The sequence below is a fragment of the Rhinolophus sinicus genome, chromosome 1, assembly GCF_057876585.1.
Source record: "Rhinolophus sinicus isolate RSI-liver-muscle chromosome 1, RSI-T2T, whole genome shotgun sequence".
Lineage (NCBI taxonomy): Eukaryota > Metazoa > Chordata > Mammalia > Chiroptera > Rhinolophidae > Rhinolophus > Rhinolophus sinicus.
The window spans coordinates 104,833,041-104,859,010 of NC_142501.1; the positions used below are offsets into that span (position 1 = coordinate 104,833,041).

Below are 25,970 nucleotides of genomic sequence, written 5' to 3' on the forward strand. Positions count from 1 at the left end.
TGATACTAACAATCTTAAGCGGATGTTAATAATACTTTAATTATAAGAACCTTTCATCGTTACAATATGATGTCTGTGTCATATGTATCACAATTGTTTTCTGTTACTTACCTAAGATACAATTTAATTAGTATGCTCTCAAACTATTATACTGGAATAAATAGGAGAGGTTCATAATTTATAGGTTTGTTTATTTTGTATGATAGACATAATCTCTCTTTAAATAATTATTAAATATTTGTCTTAAAGAATTTGACTTACTCATTTTCTACAATTCTGCAGACTGAAGACACTCTTTCAGAATACAAGGATGCTACATGACAATCAAAATGGAGAGGTTAGTGTCCTTGGAGATTTAGAACCCAATCAATCTGAAATGGATATTCAGAAAAATAGGTTAAAACAGAAGGTAATTTATAATCCGTTTGGAACCCAGAAATCACTTAATTTGGGGAAATATAAACCACTCAATGCTTTTAGCAGTATGATATAGATTTTTCCTTAATTTCATAGACAGAAGCAGTGAAAAAGACCGCTATTTTTCTATATAATTTTTCTTTAAAAGGGCATTCTGTTACCTCTCCTATGTCTCAACCCTGGCTAGTTATCTAAAGCCAAGAAGGACTCTGTTGCATGACCCCCAAAGCACTGGCTCCAAATCAGCTTCTTTCTTCTTTCTTTCTCTCTCTCTCTCTCTCTCTCTCTCTCTCTCTCTCTCTCTCTCTCTCTCTCTCTCTCTTTCTTTCTTTTTTCCTTCCTTCCTTCCTTCCTTCCTTCCTTCCTTCCTTCCTTCCTTCCTTCCTTCCTTCCTTCCTTCTCCTTCCTTCCTTCCTTCCCCTTCCTCCCTTCCTTCCTCCCTTCCTTCCTTCCGTTCATTCGTAACAGCTTGATTGAGATATAATGAACATAGCATGCAGTTCACGCATTTAAACTGTCCAGTGCAGTGCTTTTAGTGTGTTCAAAGCTTTATGCAGTCGTCATCACAATCAGTTTTAGAACATTTTCATGACCCTGGAAAATATCCTTGTACCTGTTAGCTTTCACTGTGTGCCAGTCTGCCCTTCCCACTCTTCCTAGCCCTAGGGAACCACTAGTGTACTCTCTGCTCCATATTGTGGTTTTGATTTATTTTTTTCTGATGACTAATGATCCTGAGCAATCTTCTCACAGGCGTATTATCCATTCATATATCTTCCTTGAAGAATTGATTATTCAATTCCATTGCCCATTAAAATTGGATAGTCTTTTTCTTGCTGAATTGTAAGAATCTTTGTATAACCTAGATACAAATTAGTTATCACATACAGGATTTTCAAATATTTCTCCCTTTCATTAGCTTGCTTTTTAGTTTTTCAATGTGTCCTTTAAAGCATAGCATTTTTTTATGCATGATTATTACAAGCTTTCAATTTGTAAATCATAATAATAATAATAATAGTTGCAAAACGCATTACAGCAAAGTGCAATAAAAGAAGATATGTCTGTAATTTATACTGCATAAGTTATGTTGCTTATTATATCTTTTTATAATCCAGAAGTTGTGTCTATTTTTTCCTTAACTCCCCAATGGAGTGGCTGAAATAAACCAGTTATTTGGTTCACAAATCCATACTTAAGAAGAGTGTGGCCAGGGCCGTCTGTCTCTGTTCCCCTCAGCTTCAACTGGGGCAGCTCCGTGGCTGGTGGCTGGAATCATTTGAAAGTCTGTTCAGCAATGTGTCCGGTTGTTGGTGCCTACTGTTGGTCGGCACTCTAGCTGGGGCAGACAGCAGGGACACCCACACCTGAACAGCCGGCTCGCACTGTGGCCCGAGCCTCCCCACAACACGGGGCTGGGTTCCAAGGTTCAGATCCTCAGAGACATAACCAACAGGAGCAGTGTTGCCCTTTGTGAAGGAGTCTTGGAATTCACACGGAATCTCTTTCAACATATTCTGTTCATTAGGAGCAAGGCACTAATGTTGACCCATATTAGACTGTTTTTATGCAATGAATATTTCAAAATTTACGGACACATTTAAAAACCAGCTTGATCTATCCACTGTCCACAATTCTTTATATTCCTCCCACATGGAAAATACACTCATCCCTACACAATACTCCCCACAAGTCTCAAGTTTATGGCATCAGGCTCAGGTTCGAGTCTAAGATTTTACCATGTGAGTCTGGTGCAAATGGGGATGAAGGGCCTGGTTTTTGGTTTCTAGGATAAAGCCCCTTGAGGACAATTCCTTTCAGTATGAAAACATGAGAATGGAAGGGACAAGTTACCTACCACCCACACACCCAACATTCTGCTCGACTGCTGAAGTTTCCCCTGCAGAAATGGAAAGTGGAAGGCACCTTAGTCCATAGCAATTCTGAAATACAGCCTGATGTGTGCTGTCCGTTCTTGGATTAGGACTCAGTGGTAACCTTGCCAGGGCTTCTCCATGGCCCTTTGCTGTGGCCTGTGAGCTCTTTGTTCTGTGCTTTTCATAAGAAATGACCTGTGCTTGCAGCCCTTTCCTCAGCATCATTCCTCCACGCGAATGCCTAAGCCCCACAGGCCTCCTCTTAGTTTTCACTCTCTTGGTTTTTATTAGTCCAAGGTAACAAGCTGGTTGTTTGCTACTTGATCATCCTAAAAGCTTGGCGTTGCGTGTGAGTTATTGGGGTTCGTGCCATTAGAAAAGCCACCGTCATAAATCGTTTTGAGAGAAGCTCTTGGGCTTCCTGTAGCTGTTGCAGGACCATGCCTTTAAAATTCTTATACTCTGTAGATCCTCCCAGGAATTTAAGGCCCCACCTTAACCCTTTTGAGGTCTCGAGGAAGAGTTTTACAGTCTTCTCTTCATCCTTATATCATGTCTTCCTAGGAGCACAGGGAATTTGATCTTCACCCAGAAGCCATTTCTTTCTTTTAGCATGATTTGCCCTGTGGGGACCTTAGGAGAGGCTGTAAATGGGAAACAGAAACGGGACCTGTGGGAGAGGCTGTAAATGGGAAACAGATATTTGAACACAATATGTCCTGGTTCCTTTACAGTTCATAGTCTTTCGTTAGCTCATGTATCTCATGGATTTTACTTTGTTACTTCATAGCAAGAGTCCCCTTTCATCCAGATTTCAGACTCATTTTCTTCACTGGCTGAGAAGTTCTTGCTGTCAGCCTCTTCAGGGGCCAGCAAGCCCCCAAGAAGCGTCTCTTGGAGGCCCTGTGGTTGTCATTCTCACTCTTCTCCACATCCTTTCGGGTTCCACGTCCCTCCTGGTGCAAAGGCACTCCTACAGGCTTTAGATGGCATTCCTTGTGGCCTCACACCATTTTGAATATCAGTAACAATGCCAGTTATTTATTGCTGCTCAAGAAACCAACTCAAAAGCTAGTGGCTCAAAACAGCATCTGTTTTGTTCCAAAGGAATGCAGTTGGGTGAAGGTCTGTGAGACCAGCTCATTTCTTTTCCACTTGGCATCAGCTGGGTGGCCATGAAGCTGCGAATGAGAATCATCTAAAGGCTGTAACACACACATGTAGCAGTTGAAGCGGCCTTTTGCCCAGGACATCCGCTGGGCCCGTCTCAGCGCAAACATCTATAGGAGGCCTGACTGTGTGGCCTGGGCTTCTTCATTCTGCACAGCTGGTGGCTGGGTTCTCAGGCCGAGCTTCTCGAGAGACAAAGTCACATGGAAGCTGTATCACATTTCCTGCCTCAGACATAGCATTCTCACAGCAGTTCTGCCCTATTCCATGCACTAGAATCCAGTGACTCACTAAGGCCAGCACATATTAAAAGAGAGGGAATTTCATGGAGAAATGTCAAGAATTTGTAGGCATGTTTTAAAAACACTATATCCACTCACCTCGTCTTACCAAATAAGCATTGTATCTACAGGAAAGTAGTTCTACCCTGCTCAGGTCCATTGAAATTCCAGGAGATTTGTTGTTGTTACTATTGCTGTTTAGGATGTTCTCGTATATCTTGGAAAGTAAGAGAGGATTACGAGACAGCGTTATCGAATTAAGACTTTTGTTGTGGGTGAAAAAAATGTAGCGCTCATCTCACTAAACATTCACAGTGTGAGATGTGATTTCTCCTTAACCTTGGGAATCATTTCTTCTTGGAAAGCAATTCAAATTGCCATGAAACATTTGTAGCTGACAGAGGCCGAAGTAACTCGGATGAGTTACTTGTAACTCCCTACAACTTCTTAAGAAATTATGGAGAGTTAAAATGGGGAACAGGTGAGAGACTATCAACTGGGAGGTGACTTATAGTCATTTTATAGAAGAAAGACATGAAACAAGCATTCAAGAAATAGTAGAAAATCAAGTGCAGATGTCGTGTGGCAAAGTCGATGACAGTAAAGGATGCATTTTTGAGAATCCTGGTGCTTTTATGTTCGTTCTTCATTCTGAGTAATTCAAGGTTCCACATTCTAAGACTCTGCTACAGTATCGATGACATTTTATTGCAACTGAATTGATTTCAAAAGTTGATACTGGTTTGGGGTTAGACTATTCTCAGTCAACTTCCTTCGTAACCAAATTATACTATCTTACTCATTCAGAATGACGATCTCACAGCAAAACTGGAAACTGCATCTTCAGAATGTCTCCATCTGTGGGGTGGCCAGTTGGCTCAATGGTTAGAGCATCGTGCTCATAACACCAAGGTCGCTGGTTCGATTGCCACATGCACCAGTTAGGTACACCCTCCACAGCTAGATTGAAAACAATGGCTGGAGCTTGGAGCTGAGCCCCCAGTGGGTGGGTGGCCGGTTGGCTCAGTGGTTAGAGTGCAGTGCTCATAACACCAAGGTTGCCGGTTCGTTTCCCGCATGGGTCAGTGAGCTGGACCCGCCATAACTAGTAGATTGAAGAGAACGATTTGACTTGGAGCTGAGCTGTGCTTCCCACAACTAGATTGGAAACAAACACAATTTGTTTTAAACAGTTTTTTAAAAAGGATGTCTACATCTTGTTGAAGAAAATCAATCTTAACAGGAGTTATTATCTATAAAGGAGTACAAAAGTCATGTGAAAAACTAGAGAATAAAAAGAAGAGGAGATAAAAATTATTGAGCCTCAAAATTCATATAGTCACGAATGAGGTAGAAAAGCGTGAAGCAGAACACTAAAAATTCTGGGATATTGAAGACTGAGCAAGACAGGATGTAGTAGAAAACATTTTTTAAATCTGTTTTTACAGGTTAATTCACTGATTACCATGCCTTAATTCATTTCACTGCAGATGACATTTGGATATACGTATTGTACGTCATTCCCCTATTCCGTTCACAGCGGGTACTTTTTTATTTTCAGATTTCTGGAACTAAGGTGGGATTTGCCTCTCCTTCTTGATATTTCAGTTCCCATCACTATTATCACTCAGTTGATCTTTGAGAATCATTCTTTGTGGAAAATGATTTTATTTTGAAGGCCAGTTGATATAAAACGAGACTATTAGGAAATAAAGAAAAAGGGTGATTTAAAAACTGCACCATACTCTTAGATTATTAAGTCATATTGTTCAATTCTTAAAATTTCAAATTGATTCTCTTATTGGAACAGTCAGATGAGATGATTCGAAATATTTTCATAATTCAGATGTATTTCATTCCATATTGATGATAAGTATTTTAAACTTCAGCTTTTTTCACATTTAAATTGCCCTCTAAATCATTGACTTAAAACTAAAGAATACAAATAGACTATACTTATTCAGGTTATAATTATTTTTAAAATGTATCCTTTCCGTTGGCTTTAGGAACAAGCAGCATGTCAAGAAAACGTAGACCCGTTAAATGACCGTGGTGACAGAATTCAACGTCTGCAGGTCAGAATTCAACGTCTGGAATCTGAACTCTCCAAAGCGAAACATTTTAAAATAGAATTGGAAGAATGGAAGCGCCTCTACCTAGAGGAATTAAAAGTTACAGCATCTTTGGAAAAGAAACTAAACAAGTAAGTCCAAACAAAGAGAAAAATCAATCGAGCTCATTAATTTGCCTCTAAAGTCTAGTTTTTATCCAGGCAGATTCCCGAGATTAATAGGAAGTGAAAGCTTACTAAATAGTATAATTTTGGAAAATGATGTTAGTGAATAAATTACTTTTAAAATGTTAGTTCAGGATGCATCTCTCCCATTTTTGGTTTTACATGACTGTATTTTTCCTTCTCACGCTTTTCATAGCCTTAATCTGACCTACCAGTCTCTAAGCAAAGTGTTTTTGAAGCTTTGTGATTTAGACAGCGCTATTTATTATAAAATTTCTTGTCAAAATTTCCCTAAATATGAGGTAACTATTTACTATAACAACTTAAACCCAAAGGGTTAAGTACTCTGCATATTCTGGCACTTGGTAAATGTACTTTCTCGATTGTGCTCTGTGTTTTTGTCTCTAGAGGTCGCTTTCGGACAAGCTGTTTTTTCTAGTCTTTTGGATGTACACAGAGGCATACATGTGAAATATAGGAGAAGGTTAACATAGGGGTGAAGGGTAGTGTAACTGACTAAGTGGCTATAAAAATAAGGTGGTCAGCCTGAGGGGGTGTGTGGAAGACAGAAAGGGCAGATCCCACCTCCAGTGCCTTGGTAACAGTGTCATAAGCTACATGCCCCTGGAGCTGTTTCAGTTCAGTATGATCACCAACCAGGCTCTCTTGTTCTCCCCCAGAGGCTGTTGTTCTAAATGACGCCTCAGTGCCAAATGGTTAATTTCTTCAGGGTAATGAGGGGATTACCCAAGGGCAGTGAAAGCAAATGCTTGAAAATAGCTTTGTGGGATTTCAACAAATTTCTAAACTTGTTTACTATGTATGTCTCTTAGCAATCCTCAAGAATCTTATGGGTTCAGCCATTCCAGAAGGCAGAAAGTATTATCTGTTAAGCCGTCAACATCACTGATAGGCCTTTTCCTCCCCTCCCTACTTTGAATTACTTCTTAGCCTGGCTTCCCCACAGAAACATATGTACCGGTTTAAAACAATTGGAAACATATCCTTGTACTTGGTAGGTCTGCCCTGACATATTTTCAGTGTTCGTTTCATGGGCAATTCCACTTACTATTATGGAAACATTAAGAACTGCAAATCATTAAGGAAAAAATAAAATACTAAGTCTTTGCTCTTACAATCTTCACAGGATTAAGGACACGCTGGCAGAGATGAGAACCCAGCTTCTCATGAATGCACCACAGAACTCTTTACTCAGCACGGCTCCCAGGAGGCCAGACCTGCACCTCCCTTGTGTTGGAAGGCTAAATGATTGGTTCCGACCTCAAGGAAGTCTCGCTCCAAGAGAGCAGTTGGTGATTGCTACGTCAGCCCCACAGACTTCTAATAATGGCACGTGCACCAACTTGATGAAGGTTAGTTATATTACCTTCTTTCCTTTGGGTTTCAGATTTGCGATGTAATTCTTGTTCTTAACTTGGTGAGATTCTGAGTTGTTTCATTGACTAATGCACACAACGTAAAGGGCATAATTGTGTGTGCTAATGTAGAATGGAGACAGAAATTTGACCATCTTTTGTAAGTCCCTGCATCTCCCATGTTTTAAGAGCTACCTGTCATTAACTGTATTCAATAAATGTAATTAACTGACACATTTTAAATTTCTGGAAAAGCTGCTTTTCAATTAGATTTTACAAATGAAATATTACTACCTAACAACGAACGGTATGCTTTGAGATGCTTTGGCTTACTTCTGCATTGTTTTTAATTTGGCGATGGTTTATAACAATTTTAGTTTTCCTACAGCCCAGTTTCGCCATCCCTAAGCGTAAGTGAATGATTGACATTTACTAACTAAATGTGGATGTTTCTTATTTCAATGAAACCGAGGTAAATCCTTTTTATGAATTCGGCAAACTTGTAACCCTGGAAAGATTAACTTCTCTTTCTAAGTTAAAAGTTGTCATCTTTTTACATGATAGTACATCCTTAATTTCTGTTTTACTTATAGCATTTTTATTTCGATGATTTAAAATGTCTTGCTTAAAAAGTAATAATAAAATAAAATGTCTTGCTAAGCCACAGTACATTTTCGAAAGAGGTAAATTGAGCAAATATTTGAATTTTTAAAATGAAGTTCACTTATATCTGTATATCTCGGCATCACTTGAATAATTGATGACTGAGATGGCAATGAAATGGGGTCGTTACTAGCAACTTGTTTTCTTTGTGCAATACTGTTATTAAAATGTCCATTTTGATCTCATTTCTTTAGTTCTTCACCGAGCCAGGATTTCTGTTTGGACCTTTTTTTATAGTTTTCATACCTTTGGTAAAGTAGTCCTTCTGTGCATTAATTTTACTCCTGAACTCATTGAACTGCCTCGTGAGTTTTCTTGTATCTCATTGAGATTCTTCCTGGCTGCTATCTTGAAATCTCTATCACGTAGATCACAATCTTTCGTGACTTTGACTTGGTTTCTGGAGAAGTGTCGTTGTCTCAGTGTTACCCTGTTACCCTGGTTGTTCATGCTGCTGGATGGCTTGTTCCTCTGCAGGCTCATTGGAAGTAGTGAACACTTTCTTATTGATGTACATTTTGATGTGAGCAATTCAGCAGGTAGATAATTAGACGTCTCTGTTTTGTTTTTCAGTAGCTGATGCAATAGCACAGTTTCTGTTTTCTTTCACTGGTGCTACTTGTGCCTAGGGGGTCCAAGTGTGGGGGCTTAGCTGTGAGTGTGGGAGTGCTGGCCTGGGTGACCAGCATGATGGGTGTTGCCGCTGTATCCAGATCACGACGTTCGCTGGGCACCAGCACCTTGGGAGGGAACAGGGGAAAGCGCTGGTTGAGGAGAGCCTGTCTTGAGCCCACTGAGCTCACCTGGTTCCCTGTGGCCCTGGTAGGACTGTGCTGTGGTTGGAGGCTGGAGAAGTATTTCTGCTGCTGCTACTGGTCTCTGGTGGTGCCAGCACTGCTGCAACTGGGGAGGGTTGGGATTCTTGTGGAGGTGGGGGGATGCTGCTGCTGCCCCTCTTACCCTCCATTGGGCTGTGATGTGGGGGTTGCGCCCCAACCCCTCCACTGCTACTGCCTTTGCTGGGGCTTCAGGCTCGGCCTGTCCACCTGGAACCAGGTGTGGGCCTGTTCCTGTCCTTCCCCCCATCCTGCCTCCCTTTCACTTCCCATACACCCTCCTTCCCTTTACGGCTGTGGGATCTTTTAGGCATCCTAGTGTGTGGGACAGAGGAACCTCTTTTGGGCTAGAGATGTCCGACTAGTTATAGATGTTAGAGGAGATGCAACGTTGTTGTGTCATTTGCCATAATGTTGACATCACCTTCTAAGATAGCCATTTCTGTCAATGCAGATTGGTTTGTAATTTGATGGTATTTTTATGGCCCGCTTAATGACAAGCAAAACAGCGTAGGCCTGTGCTAAATGAGGTTTCAACCTTGTTTTTTCATTTAACTTCATCATAACATAGCATAGCAGAGCCAAGTATTTTGAGACAGCCTTTTGGTTGTATAGGATCTCAGTGCTTCGAAGTGCTGACATTGGAATACTGGGTACAAAAGGAAAGTGTATGTCTAATGTTTTGTGAGTTGTTCAGCGTGATACATACTTCAAATGGTCTCTTTAGTCGTCTCCAGAAAAATCAGAAGATGAAAGAGTGTAAATGCAGAAGCTATGCAAGAGAATATGCTTGTGGACATTTTTTCTTTAATTAATTTTTGGTAGGAAAGATGTTTTTAGTTTTTCAGTATTTCTAGATAAACGAGAAATGGTTTATTTTAAACTCAATACCGTTTTTCCAAGTTAGCCACTATCCCCCTGTGGGGCGTTGTTTTGCCCAATCGTGCAAGCCTGATTAAGAGAGATGAAAAAGCGCTACTCCGTCAAGATACAGAGATACGTCTCCCAATCACGACAGAATGCTGGAAAGACTTATGGTCCAGCTGTGATGATGTGAGGTTGGACAGAAGTGTGCTAGGAGATAAAGAGAAATCTCTTTTGTGGTATAAGTTTTGCTTGCTACAGATTACCACAACATGGTTAACGCATTTGTTGGTTGATATCGGTCAACCAAGTTTTATTTTCAGGAAAAGAAAGGTTCCTTTAAGGAAGAATTTCCTCAGTTCGAGTTTGCTTTCTATCATTAAAGATTTTCTCCTTCAAGTTCTCGGTCCTGTGTTGAGAAATGTTTGTGCTTTATATATTGAGTGTATTGACTGCTATTAATCGGAGTTTTGATATCAGTCTCAGTTTCCTTATTTTTTTTCATGACTTTAAAGCTTCCAATTATTTAGAAAGTTACTATTTTGTTTCTCATGCCTCAGTATTGTTGAACTACATGACAAAGTTTTAGGTATTCATTTTGTCTGAGTCAGAAATTGATGGCAATTTCCTGAATATGAGGAAGTAGCTGGCATGTTACTCTAGCCTCAGTAAGAAGTCCTAAAGCCCATTCCTGGCCCGCAGCTCATTGGTTTTGTGACCTCAGGTGACCTCTGATCTCTCTGAGCTTGATTGCCTGTTATGTACAATTACGGACTTTGACTAAATCAGTGACTTTCTGACTTCAAAAATATTTATTTTTCAGTCTAATACGAGTCTTTAAAAAAAATTTTGAACGAAACTATATGATATAAAATATAGACAACTAGAGCTGCCTAGCTAATGGAGACATGGAGACTCTGAGATTTTGTGTTCCTGCGGGGTCCCCAGTGGAACCTTAGATTTCTATGGGACAGAGTCTGAGAAGTACCAGTTATGAGAAAACCCTTCTAGTGAAACTCCTTTGAATTAAAGTTCGTGGATACATTCTTTTCCTGTGTATAATTTTCTCACCTGTCTATATTTTTGAGTAATGGAAAGGTATAAATAAACTTGCAGGAGCATTCTCCTTCTGAATATTGGACTACAAGCTACTTCTACTATCTGAACACAATCTTCACCTACAAATAAACATAAAGATAATCGAAGTAAATATCTAGGAAAAGGGCTTTGGGGAAAAAAAAATAACGTTACATTTGCAGTTCCCTAATTCAAGTCACAGAAAAATGTGATTTGCATTTTATATATTGTTGATTAATTGGAATTAAAACTGTTTCATGACAGGCCTCTCCCTTCACCTGGTATTGGGTTGTTGTTTTTACAAGGCCGTCTAGTAATGCTGTCACATTATTCATTTTATAAGCCCCTTCTATGAAGCTATTGACAAAAAGGTGTTATGGAAAACAGTCTCTGCAAATATTGGAAACCATGATGGCCAACAGATTTGTCTTCACCCCTGAATTTGTAAAGGCATTGGGTGTCATATTATCGTTGTCACCACACTGTCTATTATGTTCTGGACATTATTGTAAGCCCCGTTTCGGTCATGTAGTGAGAGGATACCTTTCAGAAGGAAGGATTAAATAAGAAAACTTTAGACTGGGACACTTGCAGTATAGAGTTTGAAATATTCCCATACATTTCGTAATTAAGTAGACTAACTACAACCACTCGAATACTTCAAAAATTGGGCCTCCCTCATTTGTAGAAAGAATACAAAGTTACAATTAAATAATTATGTATTCTTTTCGTTGTTACTAATTCTTTAGTCATGAATCAGAAACTAAATTTGAAAACTGGGTCTAGGCCATACTTTCTAAGTCAGATTTCCTGTAATCTTTGTGTCCATACAAATATAAATGTTTCAGTCATAATACAGACAAGAAAATAGTTTTTGTGATTGTTGCAGCCAGCAGAATTTTCACGTGACGTGACAGGGCCACAATCATCATTTTATGTATTTAAGGTTCTATGCTGAGAAATAGCCTAGAACACACCGTAAGATTAATTTTAAAAGTGCAAGAAACGATTAAGATAAAAAACCCATAAAGGAAAAAATCCATTAAGAAAAAACTGATTAAAGTTTTATAAAGGGCTGTATTTCTAAGGATTGAAAAGTAATGCTTTCACTGTAAAATATGACTTGTTTGATCTTTGTAGGAGTCAGATCACACCTCATCCTTCTAAAATTGTGTGTATTCAGTAGACCAATTTCAGCTGCACTATGGTCGGATTAGTCTAAACAGCATCACCTATATATGTTCTCTAGTAAATTAAAATGAGTAGAAATTTATTTTATTTATGTGATTACTTTTGTGTGTATTTACACAATGCCCAAGCAAGGTCTACTCTTTAAAGGTGTTATGTAAAGGCCACATTCCTACATTAAAGCCTCTTGTTTAACTTAAATACTGTAACTAAGATTTGATTTATTTCAGGAGCAGCAGAAGTTGGTGGAAAGCATAACTAGAGATGTAGAAGAAGGTAGGTGGCCAAAATGTACTGATTCCAGTTAGATACCATTAATTTCTGAAATAGACAATAAAGAGTAACTGGCATCCTTCTCCATGTTTGATAATAGATACTACAATAACTATTTTCTCATGCATTGCAAGTGGGAAAGTTGAAAGCATAAACAAGCATTATGAAGAATACATTTCTTCCTCATTTATTCATCACGTGTAGCCTTTCGAAAACCTCAAAGTCCATGTATCTCTTTTTATTTCTGGCCGTCCCCTTCCTTTCCTCTACCACCCATATGGAACTTTTAACTTGTACATTGAAAACTGGGCTTCATCAACGTATCCTGTTTTTGCTAGTGATATAAGGCCCAGTAACCAGGCTCATCTAGTAATACTTAGGCAATTACAGTCCATATAGCTGTCACCTGATCGGTGACATTTAAACCTCCAGTCATTGACTTTGTCATTGGTTTACCTTTTACCTTCAGGAGAAACATCACATACTTTTGCATGGTTAAAACCACCCAAATCAATTTACTTCTTGCCAAATAATTCGGCCTTCTCTCTTGCTACTAACTCTAGTCTGCCCCTTTGCTCTAGCATCTATTGATAGCTAAACTAGACTACTTCTCATTCCACGCGTGTTCTTCCCCACTCTAGTCTTTGCATCTGCTTCTTCCTTCTATGTGGCATGCTTTTTCCTTGTCCTTCAGATATGAACATACGTATCACCGCCACCAAAAGGCAGACAATATTGACACAAAGCCAGGAGGTCCCTTCTATGTGTTCCGATAATGCCCTGCTTTATATTTGTATGGTATATGTGACTCTGAATGGAAATGGCCTGTTCACCTGTTTTTCCAGTTTAGAGTAGGTGATGGTTCGGGGGTGGACCATGTCCTCTTCACCTTGTAACTTCAGTGCTTGTTGTACTACCTTAGCACATGCTTGTTGAATAAATGAATGAAGAATGAGACAATCAGAAGCTCTGAAACTCAGCAGGAAGAGCAGTTAATTCAGTGTGCAGCCATGGGCAAGTGATATGTAATAGTAATCTCCTACTGGGTAGTGGAGTCTTCATAGGTTTTTTTCATTCTTCTTAACATGTATACTTACATTTTAGATAAAGAGTATGATTCTTTCTTTTTTTTTCTAGCTGATGCTGAACTTCAATCTGAACACCGTCTACTTTGCTTTAATATCTAGTGATGATCTAGTTTTGAATGCATCACAAGAATATATGTCGTTTTTGAGTAAGAACTATATGATCTGAAATATAAATAGTTCACCTTTACTGGGCTGTTTACATAGCATTTTCCTTCTTTCCCATTAAACATATGGCATGTGAAAATCCTTATTGAAGGAAAATATTTTCGTTTCATATGTGTATATGAAAATCTATATAGTATTCAAACTGTGTTTCTTGGCGTCTAACTAGCTTTGGAGCAGATTTTGTGGATGAAAACAAGCAGTGTTAAGTTTTACATACTCATGCTGCCCAAATACTAGCTGTTTATCCAACACCCAAACAACCAAGTTGTCATTAATACTGCAGTGGTGTAAACTGATAGCTATTTTTCAATTTTCCAATATTTATCACTGTGTATGAACCTAAAAATTTTCACAGACATCATTTTGATATCTGCTGTTATGGTTACGATCAATGTTTGGATGCATTACAATTGTTATAGTGCCATAAATCTGATTATATTAATATATAATTTTAAACACAGATTCATAAAGCTGTCCTCTTACAGAAATAAAATTTGTCTAAGGTTTTTCACCTTTTCTAGTCATTGATTTATCGATTTGTTTTTTGGAAACAGTCTTAAAATTAAGAAGCTTCTGGTTACGCCGACTTGGCAGAAATGTCACACAAGTGATGCTGAGTTCTTCCCAGTGCAGCAAATCTGGAGGCAGGTGCTGGGTTCCGTTACTGGCAATGTTGACTTTGATCGTGTGGTTAAGAAGCGTCGCCGAGTTTGTCCACCATAAAATTACTATTTCCCCTTGGTTATTCCCTTATCTCTTGTGTGCAGATACCCTGAGACTCTGTAAATATATCGTCAATCCTCAAAATCTCACCCACTAGATGGAGCACCCATTGATGACTCTTGCTGAATCAATGCCTTGATGGTTGCCAAATGATTATAGTATGATTCTGTCATCCCTCCTGCATTGATCAATACATCCAACGAAACACGCAAACAGATGAGGGAGGAAGGAAAGCTTATTACTTTAGTGCTTAAATGCTCCTGATTTGCCCAGTGGTAGCCATTTCAAGCTCACAGCATATCTTTTTGACCTGTCCCCATTATTCTTTGAGCACGTCCTTCCTCTCTCGACAAGTTGTTCCAAGCTCATCTTGTAGTTGTCTTGTCTGCCTCAGCCCTGCCATCGGACATTTTCTATAGAAGCCCTGAATCCTCTTAGGGGAGAGTGACATCGGGAGACCTGGATCTGGACACCAGATGCGGTGGGTGTGCATGTTGCTAGTGGTTGTCGTTGCTCTCGGGCTCCCTCAGTGAACAACAGGGATTATGTGTGTCAACAGAAATGCACGCATACACGCACGCGTGGGTTCAATATCAAATATAATGAAAACTATGAATTCCTACCAATTCTTCTAATTCCAGTCAAATTCCACAGGGATCATTCCACAGGGTTTTTTCTTCACTCTCTGTTAAGTCCCTTTTATGGCAGTAAGCTGGCTCCCATCATCTGTATCTTATTGGTTTCATCTCCTTGCTGTGCCCACGCACATGTCCTCCTCACTGCCTTGGATTCCAACGCCCCACATTGAGTGGTGACCACTGTTGACCTCACTGTGCTCTCCCAGTGTGTGCCCTTGCCCTCACGTGCTTTCTCAGATCCCCTGTACCAGGCCCCCTCCTCTGCAGGTGATGTTCCCCCTTCAGGCTCTGAAAACCCGCGCTGGCTGTCCCTGTGTTCCTGTGTTGACGCCTCCTGACCTTGCCCAGTCTCTGACCCTTCATCCCAGTCCGTGTCTTTCAGGGATGCTCTGACTTGCGCTCCAGCACTGTCGTGGTGCCCTCCCACACCTACGCCTTCCTCTTCCATCCCGGCTCCGACAGCTTACTCTGAGCTGTCACAGCTCCGTTTTTGTCCCCATGCTTTTGAGCTGAAATGATTGGGAAGAGAAAGAAGAAAGGGGGGGAAGGGCTCTATGTACCTTTTATAATCCGCTTGTCAAGCTCTACAAATACAAGCAAGGATTTTGATTGGAATTGCGTTAAATCTATAAACAAACTGTGGAGAAAAGACATTTGTAATACTGAGTTTTCCAAACTTAATATTTTAATTGTCTGATGAAGTCTCAATGTTTAAAATATTTCCCATAGCGGTCTGGCATATATATTTTTTATTTATTCCCTATTATTTGATACTTTTGATCCTATTAAAAATGTTATTTTAAAAATCAACTTCATTTCCTCTTTGTTGCTCACTTACAGGCATACAATTGATATTTTGCACTTTGAGCTTGATATCAGCTATAATGCTGAACTCTCATATTTTTCGTACTCGATTGTTCTTTCTGTGGATTCTTTTGGATTTTCTACTTGTACAGATAATATATTTTATAAATGGGGACAATTTTGTTTCTTCCTTTCCAATTCGTAGAGTTTTCATTTCTTTTTCCTTCTTACTGCAGGAATATTCTTGAATAGAAGGTGAAATATTTCTGAAATTCCATATATTTCTGAAATTCCAAAGCAGAATCAAAATATCTTTCTCTAATTCTGTAAATAGTGGTGGTTTTTAAAAGGAAATGTCGTCTATTAGTGTATTAGTGTTCTATTGCTGAATAACAGATCACCACCAACTTAGCACCTAACAAACACCCACATTATTATTTCACATTCTGATGTGCCCTGCGTCTGGGCTCAGCTGGTCCTTGCTCAGGATCTCACAGGCTGCGGTCAGGGTGTCAGCATTAGGAGGCTCCACTGGGAAGAAGCCGCTTCGAAGCTCCTTTACTTTGTTGGCAGAATTCCCTGTGACTGTTCAACCATATATTTATATTCCCAGCGATTCTCTGGCTCTCAGCGGGAGGCTGCCTTCAGGTCCTAGGGGTTGCCTACAGTTCTAAGAGGCGTGTCTGAGTCAGGGTGGGCTGCGATAACAAAATACCATGGACTCATTAACAACAGACCTTTCTTCCTCACCGTTCTGGAGGCTGGGAAGTCCAAGACCAAGGCATTCGCAGATTCAGTGTCTGGTGAGGGCCCACTTCCTGATCCATCGACACCGGTCTTCTTGCTGTGACACATGGCAGAGGGGCAAGTGATCGCTCTTAGGCCTTTTGTGTTTTTTGTTTGTTTGTTTGTTTGTTTTGTTTTAAATTTATTGGGGTGACAATTGTTAGTAAAGTTACATAGATTTCAGGTGTACGATTCTGTATTACATCATCTATAAATTCCATTGTGTGTTCACCACCCAGAGTCAGTTCTCCTTCCATCACCATATATTTGATCCCCCTTACCCTCATCTCCCACCCCCCAGCCCCCTTACCCTCTGGTAACCACTAAACTATTGTCTGTGTCTATGAGTTTCTGTTTTCATTTGTTTGTCTTGTTCTTTTGTTGCTTTTGGTTTATATACCACACATCAGTGAAATCACATGGCTCTCTGCTTTCTCTGTCTGACTTATTTCGTGTCAGTATTACACTCTCAAGATCCATCCATGTTGTCACAAATGTTCCTATATCATCTTTTCTTACCACCGAACGGTATTCCATTGTGTATATATACCACAACTTCTTTCTCCATTCATCTATCGAAGGACATTTAGGTTGTTTCCATGTCCTGGCCACCGTAAACAAAGCTGCAGTGAACATTGGAGCACACGGGTCTTTATGTATAAATGTTTTCAGATTTTTTGGGTAGATACCCAGGAGAGGGATTGCTGGGTCATATGGTAATTCTATTCGTAATTTTTTGAGGAAACTCCACACTGCCTTCCATAACAGCTGAACCAGTCTGCATTGCCACCAACAGTGTATGGGGTTCCTTTTTCTCCACAGCCTCTCCAACACTTGTTACTATTAGTCTTGTTGATGATAGCCATTCTGACTGGGGTGACGTGATATCTCATTGTGGTTTTGATTTGCATTTCTCTGATGATTAGTGATGTTGAGCATTTTTTCATATGTCTATTTGCCATTTGTATGTCCTCTTTGGAGAAATGTCTCTTCAGGTCCTCTGCTCAATTTTCAATTAGGTTGTTTGTTTTGTTGTTGTTGAGTTGCATGAGTTCCTTGTATATTCTGGATAGTAGCCCCTTATCAGAGGCACTGTTTGCAAAAACCTTCTCCCATTCAGTTGGTGGCCTCTTTATTTTGTCGGTGGTTTCTTTTGCTGTGAAGAAGCTTTGAAGTTTCATATAGTCCCATTCGTTTATTTTAGCTTTTACTTCCATTGCCTTTGAGTCAAATTCATAAAATGCTCTTTGAACCCAAGGTCCATAAGTTTAGTACCTATGTTTTCTTCTATGCAGTTTATTGTGTCAGGTCTTATGCTTAAGTCTTTGATCCATATTGAATTAATTTTGGTACATGGTGACAAATAGCCGTCCAGTTTCATTCTTTTGCACGTGGCTATCCAATTCTCCCAGCACCATTTATGGAAGAGGCTGTCTTTCCTCCATTGTACGTTTTTAGCTTCTTTGTCAAAAATTATCTGTCCATATTTATGTGGTTTTATTTCTGAGTTCTCAATTCTATTCCATTGGTCTATGTGTCCGTTTTTCTGCCAATACCATGCTGTTTTGATTATTGTAGCCCCGTAGTACAAGCCAAAGTCAGGAAGTGTGATACCTCCATTATTGTTCTTTTTTCTTAAGATTGCTTTGGCTATTCGGGGTCTTTTGTGGTTCCAAACAAATCTGATGATTTTTTGTTCTATTTCTTTAAAAAATGCCATTGGGATTTTGATGGGGAGTGCATTGAATCTGTATATTGCTTTGGGTAATATGGCCATTTTAACTATGTTGATTCTTCCAATCCATGAGCACAGAATGTCTTTCCATTTCTTGGTGTCTTCTTCAATTTCTTTCAAAAATGTCTTATAGTTTTCAGCATATAGGTCTTTCACATTCTTGGTTAAGTTTGTTCCTAGGTATTTTATTCTTTTTGCTGCAATTGCAAAAGGAATTGTCTTTTGTATTTCTTTTTCTGAGATTTCATTGTTAGTATATAGGAAAGCAATGGACTTTTGTACGTTGATTTTGTAGCCAGCAACTTTACTGTATTCGTTGATTGTTTCTACTAGCTTTTTGGTGGAGTGTTTAGGGTTTTCTATATATAGCATCATGTCATCTGCAAAGAGTGACAATTTAACGTCTTCATTCCCAATTTGGATGCCTTTTATTTCTTTCTCTTGCCTGATTGCTCTGGCAAGGACTTCCAACACTATGTTGAAAAGCAGAGGTGATAGGGGACAGCCCTGTCTTGTTCCTGAACGTAGAGCAAATGGCTTCAGTTTTTCACCATTAATTATGAGATTAGCAGAGGGCTTGTCATATATGGCCTTTATTATGTTAAGGTATTTTCCTTCTATACCTATTTTATTAAGTGTTTTAATCATAAATGGATGTTGTATCTTGTCCAATGCTTTTTCTGCATCAAATTTATATAATCATATGATTTTTGTCCTTTATTTTGTTTATGTGATGTATCACATTGATGGATTTGCAGATGTTGAACCATCCTTGAGCCCCAGGGATGAACCCCACTTGGTCGTGATGAATAATCTTTTTAATGCATTGTTGTATTCAATTTGCTAGAATTTTATTTAGGAGTTTTGCATCGGTATTCATCAGAGATATTGGTCTGCAGTTTTCTTTTTTTGTGCTGTCCTTACCAGGTTTTGGTATCAGGGTAATGTTGGCCTCATAAAATGAGTTAGGGAGTACTGTCTCTTCTTCAATTTTTTGGAAGAGTTTGAGCAGGATTGGTATTAGATCCTCTTTGAAGGTTTGGTAGAATTCACTAGTGAAGCCATCTGGTCCCGGACTTATGCTTTTGGGAAGGTTTTGGATGACTGATTCAATTTCGTTACTGGTGTTCAGTCTGTTTAGATTTTCCAGTTCTTCATGGTTCAGCCTAGGAAGGCTATATGTATGTATGTAAGAACTTGTCCATTTCTTCTAGGTTATTGGATTTGGTGGCATATAGTCCTTCATAGTATTCTTGGATGATCCTTTCTATTTCTGTGATGTCCGTGATAACTTCCCCGTTTTCGTTTCTGATTTTGTTAATTAGTGTCTTCTCTCTTTTTATCTCAGTGAGTCTAGCCAAGGGTTTGTCAATTTTGTTAATCTTTTCAAAGAACCAGCTCTTTGTCACATTAATTTTTTCTATTGTCTTTTTGTTCTCTATTTCGTTTAGTTCTGCTCTAATTTTTATTATTTCCTTTCTTCTGCTGACCTTGGGTTTCACTTGTTCTTCTTTTTCTAGTTCTTTAAGGTGTAACATGAGGCTATTTGTTTGGGAGTTTTTTGTTTCTTGAGATAGGCCTGTAATGAGATAAATTTCCCTCTTAAAACTGCTTTTGCTGCATCCCAAAAAATTTGGTAGGATGTATTTTCATTGTCATTTTTTTCTATGTATCTTTTGATCTCTGCTCTAACTCTTCTTTGACCCAGTCGTACTTAAAAAGTATGTTGTTTAATCTCCATGTATTTGTGTTTTTTCCTGCTTTCTTTTTGCAGTTGATATCCAATTTAAAAACCTTGTGATCAGAGAATATGCTTGGAATGATTTCAATCTTCTTAAATTTGCTGAGGCTGATTTTATGTCCCAACATATGGTCTATCCTTGAGAATGTTCTGTGTACACTAGAAAAGAATGTATAGTCCGATGTTTTAGGATGAAGTACTCTATAAATTTCAATTATGTCCATTTCATCTAATGTGTCATTTAGGGCTGCTGTTTTGTTATTTATTTTCTGTTTGGATGATCTCTCCATAGCTGTCAATGATGTAGTTAAGTCCCCTGGTATAATTGTGTTTTGGTGAATTTCTCCCTTTAGTTTTGTTAGTAGTTGCTTGGTATATTTCGGTGCTCCCTGATTGGGGGCATAAAAATTGATGACTTTTATGTCTTCTTGCTGTATAGCCCCCTTCACCGTTATGAAATTTCCATGTTTGTCTCTTATTATGTTTTTCACCCTGAAGTCTGTTTCATCTGATATCATTATGGCTACACCTGATTTTCTCTGGGTACCATTTGCTTGGAATGTCAATTTCCACCCTTTCACTTTGAGTCTGTGCTTGTCCTTGTAGCTGAGATGTGTCTCTTGGAGACAGCATATGTTGGGTTTCATTTTTTGATCCAATCTGCTACTCTGTGCCTTTTTATTGGTGAGTTCAGTCCATTTACATTTAGGGTGATTATTGATATGTGAGGGTTTCCTGTCATTCTATCTTTAGTTTTCTGGTAAGGCTGTGTCTCCATTGTTTCTTTGCCTTTTTGTTGTTGTCTATTATTTCTGTGTGGTGGTATTCTATGATGTTTCCCTCTGTTTCTTCTTTTATTGCAGTATATATTTCAGTTCTGGATTTTTTTTTTTTTTTTTAGTATTTACCCTTAAGTTTATGTAAAAGAAAGTTTGATATTTAGAGTATTCCATTTTCTTCAGCACGCTTACTTTCTCTATTCCCGTATTCTGCTTCAGGCCTTTACTCTCCCCTTTTTTATGTTTTGGTTGCCACAAATTGTCCCTGTTGATGGTGGTCGAATAGCCTCCTTTAGTATTTCTTGTAGTGCAGGGTGTGTATTAGAAAATTCCCTCAGCTTCTGTATGTCTGGAAAGGTCTTTATTCCCCTTTCATATCTAAAGGATATCTTTGCTGGATATATTATTCTTGGCTCATAATTTCTCTCTTTTAATAGTTTAAATATTTGGTTCCACTCCCTCCTGACTTGGTGAGTTTCTGCTGAGAAATCTGATGATAATCTAATGGGCTTTCCTTTGTAAGTTACCGTCTTCTTTTCCCTGGCTGCCTTGAGGATTCTTTCTTTGTCGTTGATTTTAGACAGTTTCAATACAGTGTGCCTTGGAGAAGGCCTGTTGGGATTGAGGTAATTAGGTGTTCTATTTGCTTCTGTCTAATGGGCTTTCCTTTGTAAGTTACCGTCTTCTTTTCCCTGGCTGCCTTGAGGATTCTTTGTTTGTCGTTGATTTTAGACAGTTTTAATACAGTGTGCCTTGGAGAAGGCCTGTTGGGATTGAGGTAATTACGTGTTCTATTTGCTTCTTGGATTCGAGGGTCCAGTTCTGTCCACAAGTTTGGGAAGTTCTCATCGACGATTTGTTTGAATATGTTCTCTGTTCCCTTCTCTCTTTCTTCTCCTTCTGGTATGCCCATTATTCTTATATTACTCTTTCTGATGGAGTCAGAAAGTTCTTGTAGACTTCTTTCATTTCTCTGAAGTCTCAAGTCTCTTTCTTCTTCCATCTGTGTAATTTCCAGGTTTCTATCTTCGATGTCACTGATTCTTTCCTCCATCTGGTCAACTCTACTACCTAAGCTGGTTATTTAGTTCTTAATGTCTTCTATTGAGTTCTTCATCTCCAGAAATTCTATTTGGTTCTTTTTTAAAATTTCAATCTCTTTCATAAAATGCTCATGCTGTTCTTTGATTGTGTTTCTGATTTCATTTAACTGACTCTCTGTGTTTCTTGCATCTCGTTGAGTTTTTCAGAACTGCAATCTTGAATTCTCTGTCATTTAAGTCACATATTTCTGTATCTTTAAGTGCCTTTTCTGGAGATTTTTCACTTTCTTTCTGAGCTATCTTGTTGCCTTGGTTATTCATGGCAATTACTGATTTACAATTTCTCTTCCTAGACATCTACAGGAGTGGCTTCTGCAACAGGTTGATAGGAAGCGGTCTTTCTTTTGTTTTCCAGTACTTGTTGGTAGAATGTTTTAATTTTTTTTCAACAGCAGCTTATTTTTCTTCTCCCACACGGTGGTGCTATGTTTTCTCTGCACTATTCCAGCTTCTCACACAATGGGGGGATTCCCTGGGAGACGGGCTTCTCCTCTATTAATAGTTAGTCTAGGTCACAGGGTGCAGTATCCCTGTGGGTATGCAGAGAGCTTTTGATGTTCCAAAGCTCTTCCAGCTGCTGATTCAGAGCCCGTATGTTTCAGCAGTTCTGTTTATTCCTGCAGGGATCCGCCCAGATAGGTGGGGCCAGGGGCGGGGTGAGTTGTGAGAGGTGGCCAAGAGCAATGGCGGTGACCACCACCACAGCCCGTCCTGCTTCCACAGCTCCCTCCCCTTTGCCAGAACTAGTTGGGCTGCGAATTTGTGTCTGCGGTCTACCGTTCTCAGAACAGCAAATATTCTATTCTTTTGATCTGACATAGCTGCTGTTCAGCTTCTAGCACTGGGTAGGTGGAAGCGGGGCGAGCTCTGGGAGGGTAGGGAGGGGGTGGCTAGTCTCAGTGCCTAAAACTTCCGTTCTCTGCTTGGCAGTGAGGGCTTAAACCACCGTTTTCAGCTTTCTTCCCTCAGTCTTTTCTCCGAGGTCTCTGCCATGAGCGTTGGGTTGAGCCGTGTTATATGCTGCCCCCTCAGCCCTGTGGGCCATAATCGTCCCACTCATGAGAGCAACATCCTCCCACTCTAATCATCTCCCAAAGGCTCTGTTTCCAAAGACTTTCACGTGGGGCATCAGGACTTCACCTATGAATTTCAGGGGGACATGACATGAGCATTCAGCCTATGGCAGAGCCCTTTACGGTTCGTGGCCATGTGCGCTCACTCAGGATGGCTGAGACTTCAGGAGGCAGCCAGGGGAACCTCTCACTTCCCGGAGCAGGGCTCTTCTTCTTTTAAAGGTTTTCAGCTGATGAAATCAGGCTCACTCAGATTCATTCCCCTTTTGATTGACTCAGAATGATCTGAGTTACTTACATGTGCAAAATTCCTTTACTTTTTGCCACATTCTGAGGGTTAGCGGCAAGGGACAGATCCTGCTCATTCTCAGTGGGAAAGGATTATGAAAGGTGAGCACAGCAAAAGGCAGATGTTATGAACTGACCTGAGGGTCTATGTTCTTCAGTTGTGTGATGGAAGTTTTCTTACAATACCAATTCTATCATGAATGAATGTTGAATTTTACTCGATGCTTATTTTGCATCGATGGAGATCATTTGCTTTTAATTGTTCACGTGCGTTACCGTGTTTCCTTTGTCAAATCAGTCAAGCATTTCTCAGGTCAGCCGAACTTGGTTATGGTATTTTCTTGCTTTGTTTTATACATTGCTACACTTGGTATGCTAATAGCTGGTGAGGACGTTTTCATCTCTCTTCGTGCATAATGATACTACAAAGAATTTTTAACACTTTAACAACATTTACACGTCTCCAAACATGTGCTTATGTTGCTTTGTACTTCAATTCTGTCTTGTATCTTACACAGACACAAGATATGTTCATAACTTTTTCAGGATCTTATCCACGTTCATTGAAGTACCTACATATTTAACCCTTTATTTCCTCTGTTTCTTCCTTACATCTCAGAACTTCCATATGGGGTAGTTTTTCTTCTGTTTGTAGTGGACATCCCTTAGAATTTTCATCAGTGAGAAATGCCTGGTGGTGAATCTCTGTTTTTATTTTGTCTGAGTGTTGGCACATATTTTCACTTCGTAGAGAATTCCACGTTGGTAGTTAGTATCTTTGATGATATGGAAGATGACATTCTGTTGCACTTTGGCTTCCATAATTGCTGTTGAGTAATTGGTTCTCCAACTGTTCGTTTTTTGAACATAATCTATTCCACACCCTGCCCCTGTCCCCACAATCTTTGGTTACTTTTAAGGTTTTACTCTTTGCTTTGGTTCATGAATCAGGAACAAAGTAATATTCAGAGACTGGAGCTATTGTAGTGCCAGGCCATTGGGGTTCATGCCCTGACAAGTTTGCAATGGCCTATTTGTGCCCGGTGAGCGTAGAGACTTTTATTTTCTTTCTGACCTCCCATGACCCCTGCAAACGCTTTCCGTCTTAGGCTGTGTATTTTGACCTTGGTGACCACTGTAATTCCTGGCCACACTGAGCCCGGGGAAGTGGTGGTCGTTATGCAGCCAGATGCTTGACACGTGCTGGTCTTTCCTGCTGGTGTTCGCTCACAGTGCCCAGAGGGCTGGCTTTAGAATTTGGATGACTGCAGTTTTATCTTGAACTGCACTCCTGGGTCTCTGGAGACAGTGTGCCATCGGGCACAGGTAACAAGTGCAGCCGGGGCATGGATTCACTTATAAGGACAAGAGCATCTTGGGTGGGGATAATTATTTGCTGCTTACAATCTGAATTTTCAAACAGGTGTGCAGGTGAGACATTTAGTGCAATACATTGCATGTGTGAAGTTAACAACTAGTGTGTTTAAGTTAGCTTTAAACTGTGTGCACAGTTTGTTCCCTTTTGGTGGTGTTTTGAAGCCAAATAACGAGCAAGGGGGGACTCTATGGAGAGGCCAACCCATGGATACACAGTGTTCATAAACAGACTTTTAAGAGTCATTCCCCAATTTGTAGTTTCAAGTTGGCTCTGGATGTATTTAGATACATGCTGGTCTCGGTTGTAGACATCTGAAACCTACAGGTTGGCTTTGACCATAGAAGGGAAGTAGAATTTTATTAACAACAAACTGAAAGATGGGTGCTTTATTACAAAAATAAACCAAAACAAAACATAGCACATTCTTGGTTTGAGGGAAGAAATCATCTCAGTGGAGCTGCAATAGCCCGATGCCCCCAAAAGCAATTCAGAAATCCTGCACCTGGAGGGCTCATTCTCAAGGAAGCAGCTCTTCTCTGGAGGACACATTAAAAGTGTGCTTCAACCTTGCTATATGAATAGGTGCAATAGAATAATAACAGAATAAAGAAATTCAGGTTGATTTAGCTGGAGGAAGTGAAAGTTTTCCTCATGATAATGGTTGAAATTTGGAGGGTCAGACTCAACAGATGTGAAGGGGAATTGAGCTCCATAGTCTAGGGGAGTGAGATGTGGGTGGTCTACCTGCTGTCACAGAGGGTTTCAGGAAAGGGGTGATGCTTTCATTGTTACTAGATCAGAAAGGTGACTGGGCCCCAACAATTTAGAGGGGAGGAGAGGCAGGATACCAGCTGACTAGCTGATCCCTGAGAGGGTGTGTCTAAAAGCTGCCGAAAGACTCCCTAGGCAGAGCAAGGAGGACCCTCCAATCAAATATTGGGACAGCAGTATGAATTGGTTACAGAATATCAGGGCAGGTTTGAGAGGGGAAGTTGAATCACATCAGTGTAAAAACTCAAAAAACATTAGTGAGTGGCTCTTAAGGTGACCATGAAATCATGGTTAGGAGTCGTGGTAAGGCACAGAAAACATGAGCTATATTGGAGGGAGGGTAGGAGGTAAGACCATATAGTATTGACTGATTTTGTAATAGTCGTTGGTCTGCTGGAAGGATCTCTTGTGGGAAGGATTATGTAACCCAGGCAAGTCGAATGTGGACAAGATTTATTTAAACATCAGATGCTTTTGGCAGAAACCACAGTTCCTGTTTTCACATATCTCACTATGGAAAACTGCATAAAACAAAATCTAGAGGAATATAAGTGTTAGGAAAACATCTAGGGCAAAAAAAGGGGAAAGAAAAAGTACTCAGAACCGGCAAAAAGCATAGCACGACTTGGTAGAGAAGGAA

General features: G+C 39.8%; 1 protein-coding gene across 1 annotated transcript; it reads left to right on the plus strand.

The window, feature by feature from the left end:
* Positions 1 to 295: 295 nt before the first annotated feature.
* Positions 296 to 14,022, plus strand: LOC148759150 (ankyrin repeat domain-containing protein 26-like). The gene is made up of 5 exons (XM_088796872.1): positions 296 to 409; positions 5,752 to 5,948; positions 7,129 to 7,354; positions 12,216 to 12,261; positions 13,396 to 14,022. Exons 1-5 carry the CDS (start codon positions 311 to 313, stop codon positions 13,443 to 13,445), a joined length of 618 nt encoding a protein of 205 aa, XP_088652998.1. The 5' UTR covers positions 296 to 310; the 3' UTR covers positions 13,446 to 14,022.
* Positions 14,023 to 25,970: the final 11,948 nt, after the last annotated feature.

Excerpts from the sequence above, each read along its gene's own strand:
- LOC148759150 (XM_088796872.1), top strand. The coding sequence starts at position 311 with ATGCTACATGACAATCAAAATGGAGAGGTTAGTGTCCTTGGAGATTTA. Across the intron at positions 410-5,751 it reads AAAATAGGTTAAAACAGAAG|GAACAAGCAGCATGTCAAGA; the intron begins GTAATTTATAAT and ends CGTTGGCTTTAG. Across the intron at positions 5,949-7,128 it reads TTGGAAAAGAAACTAAACAA|GATTAAGGACACGCTGGCAG; the intron begins GTAAGTCCAAAC and ends CAATCTTCACAG.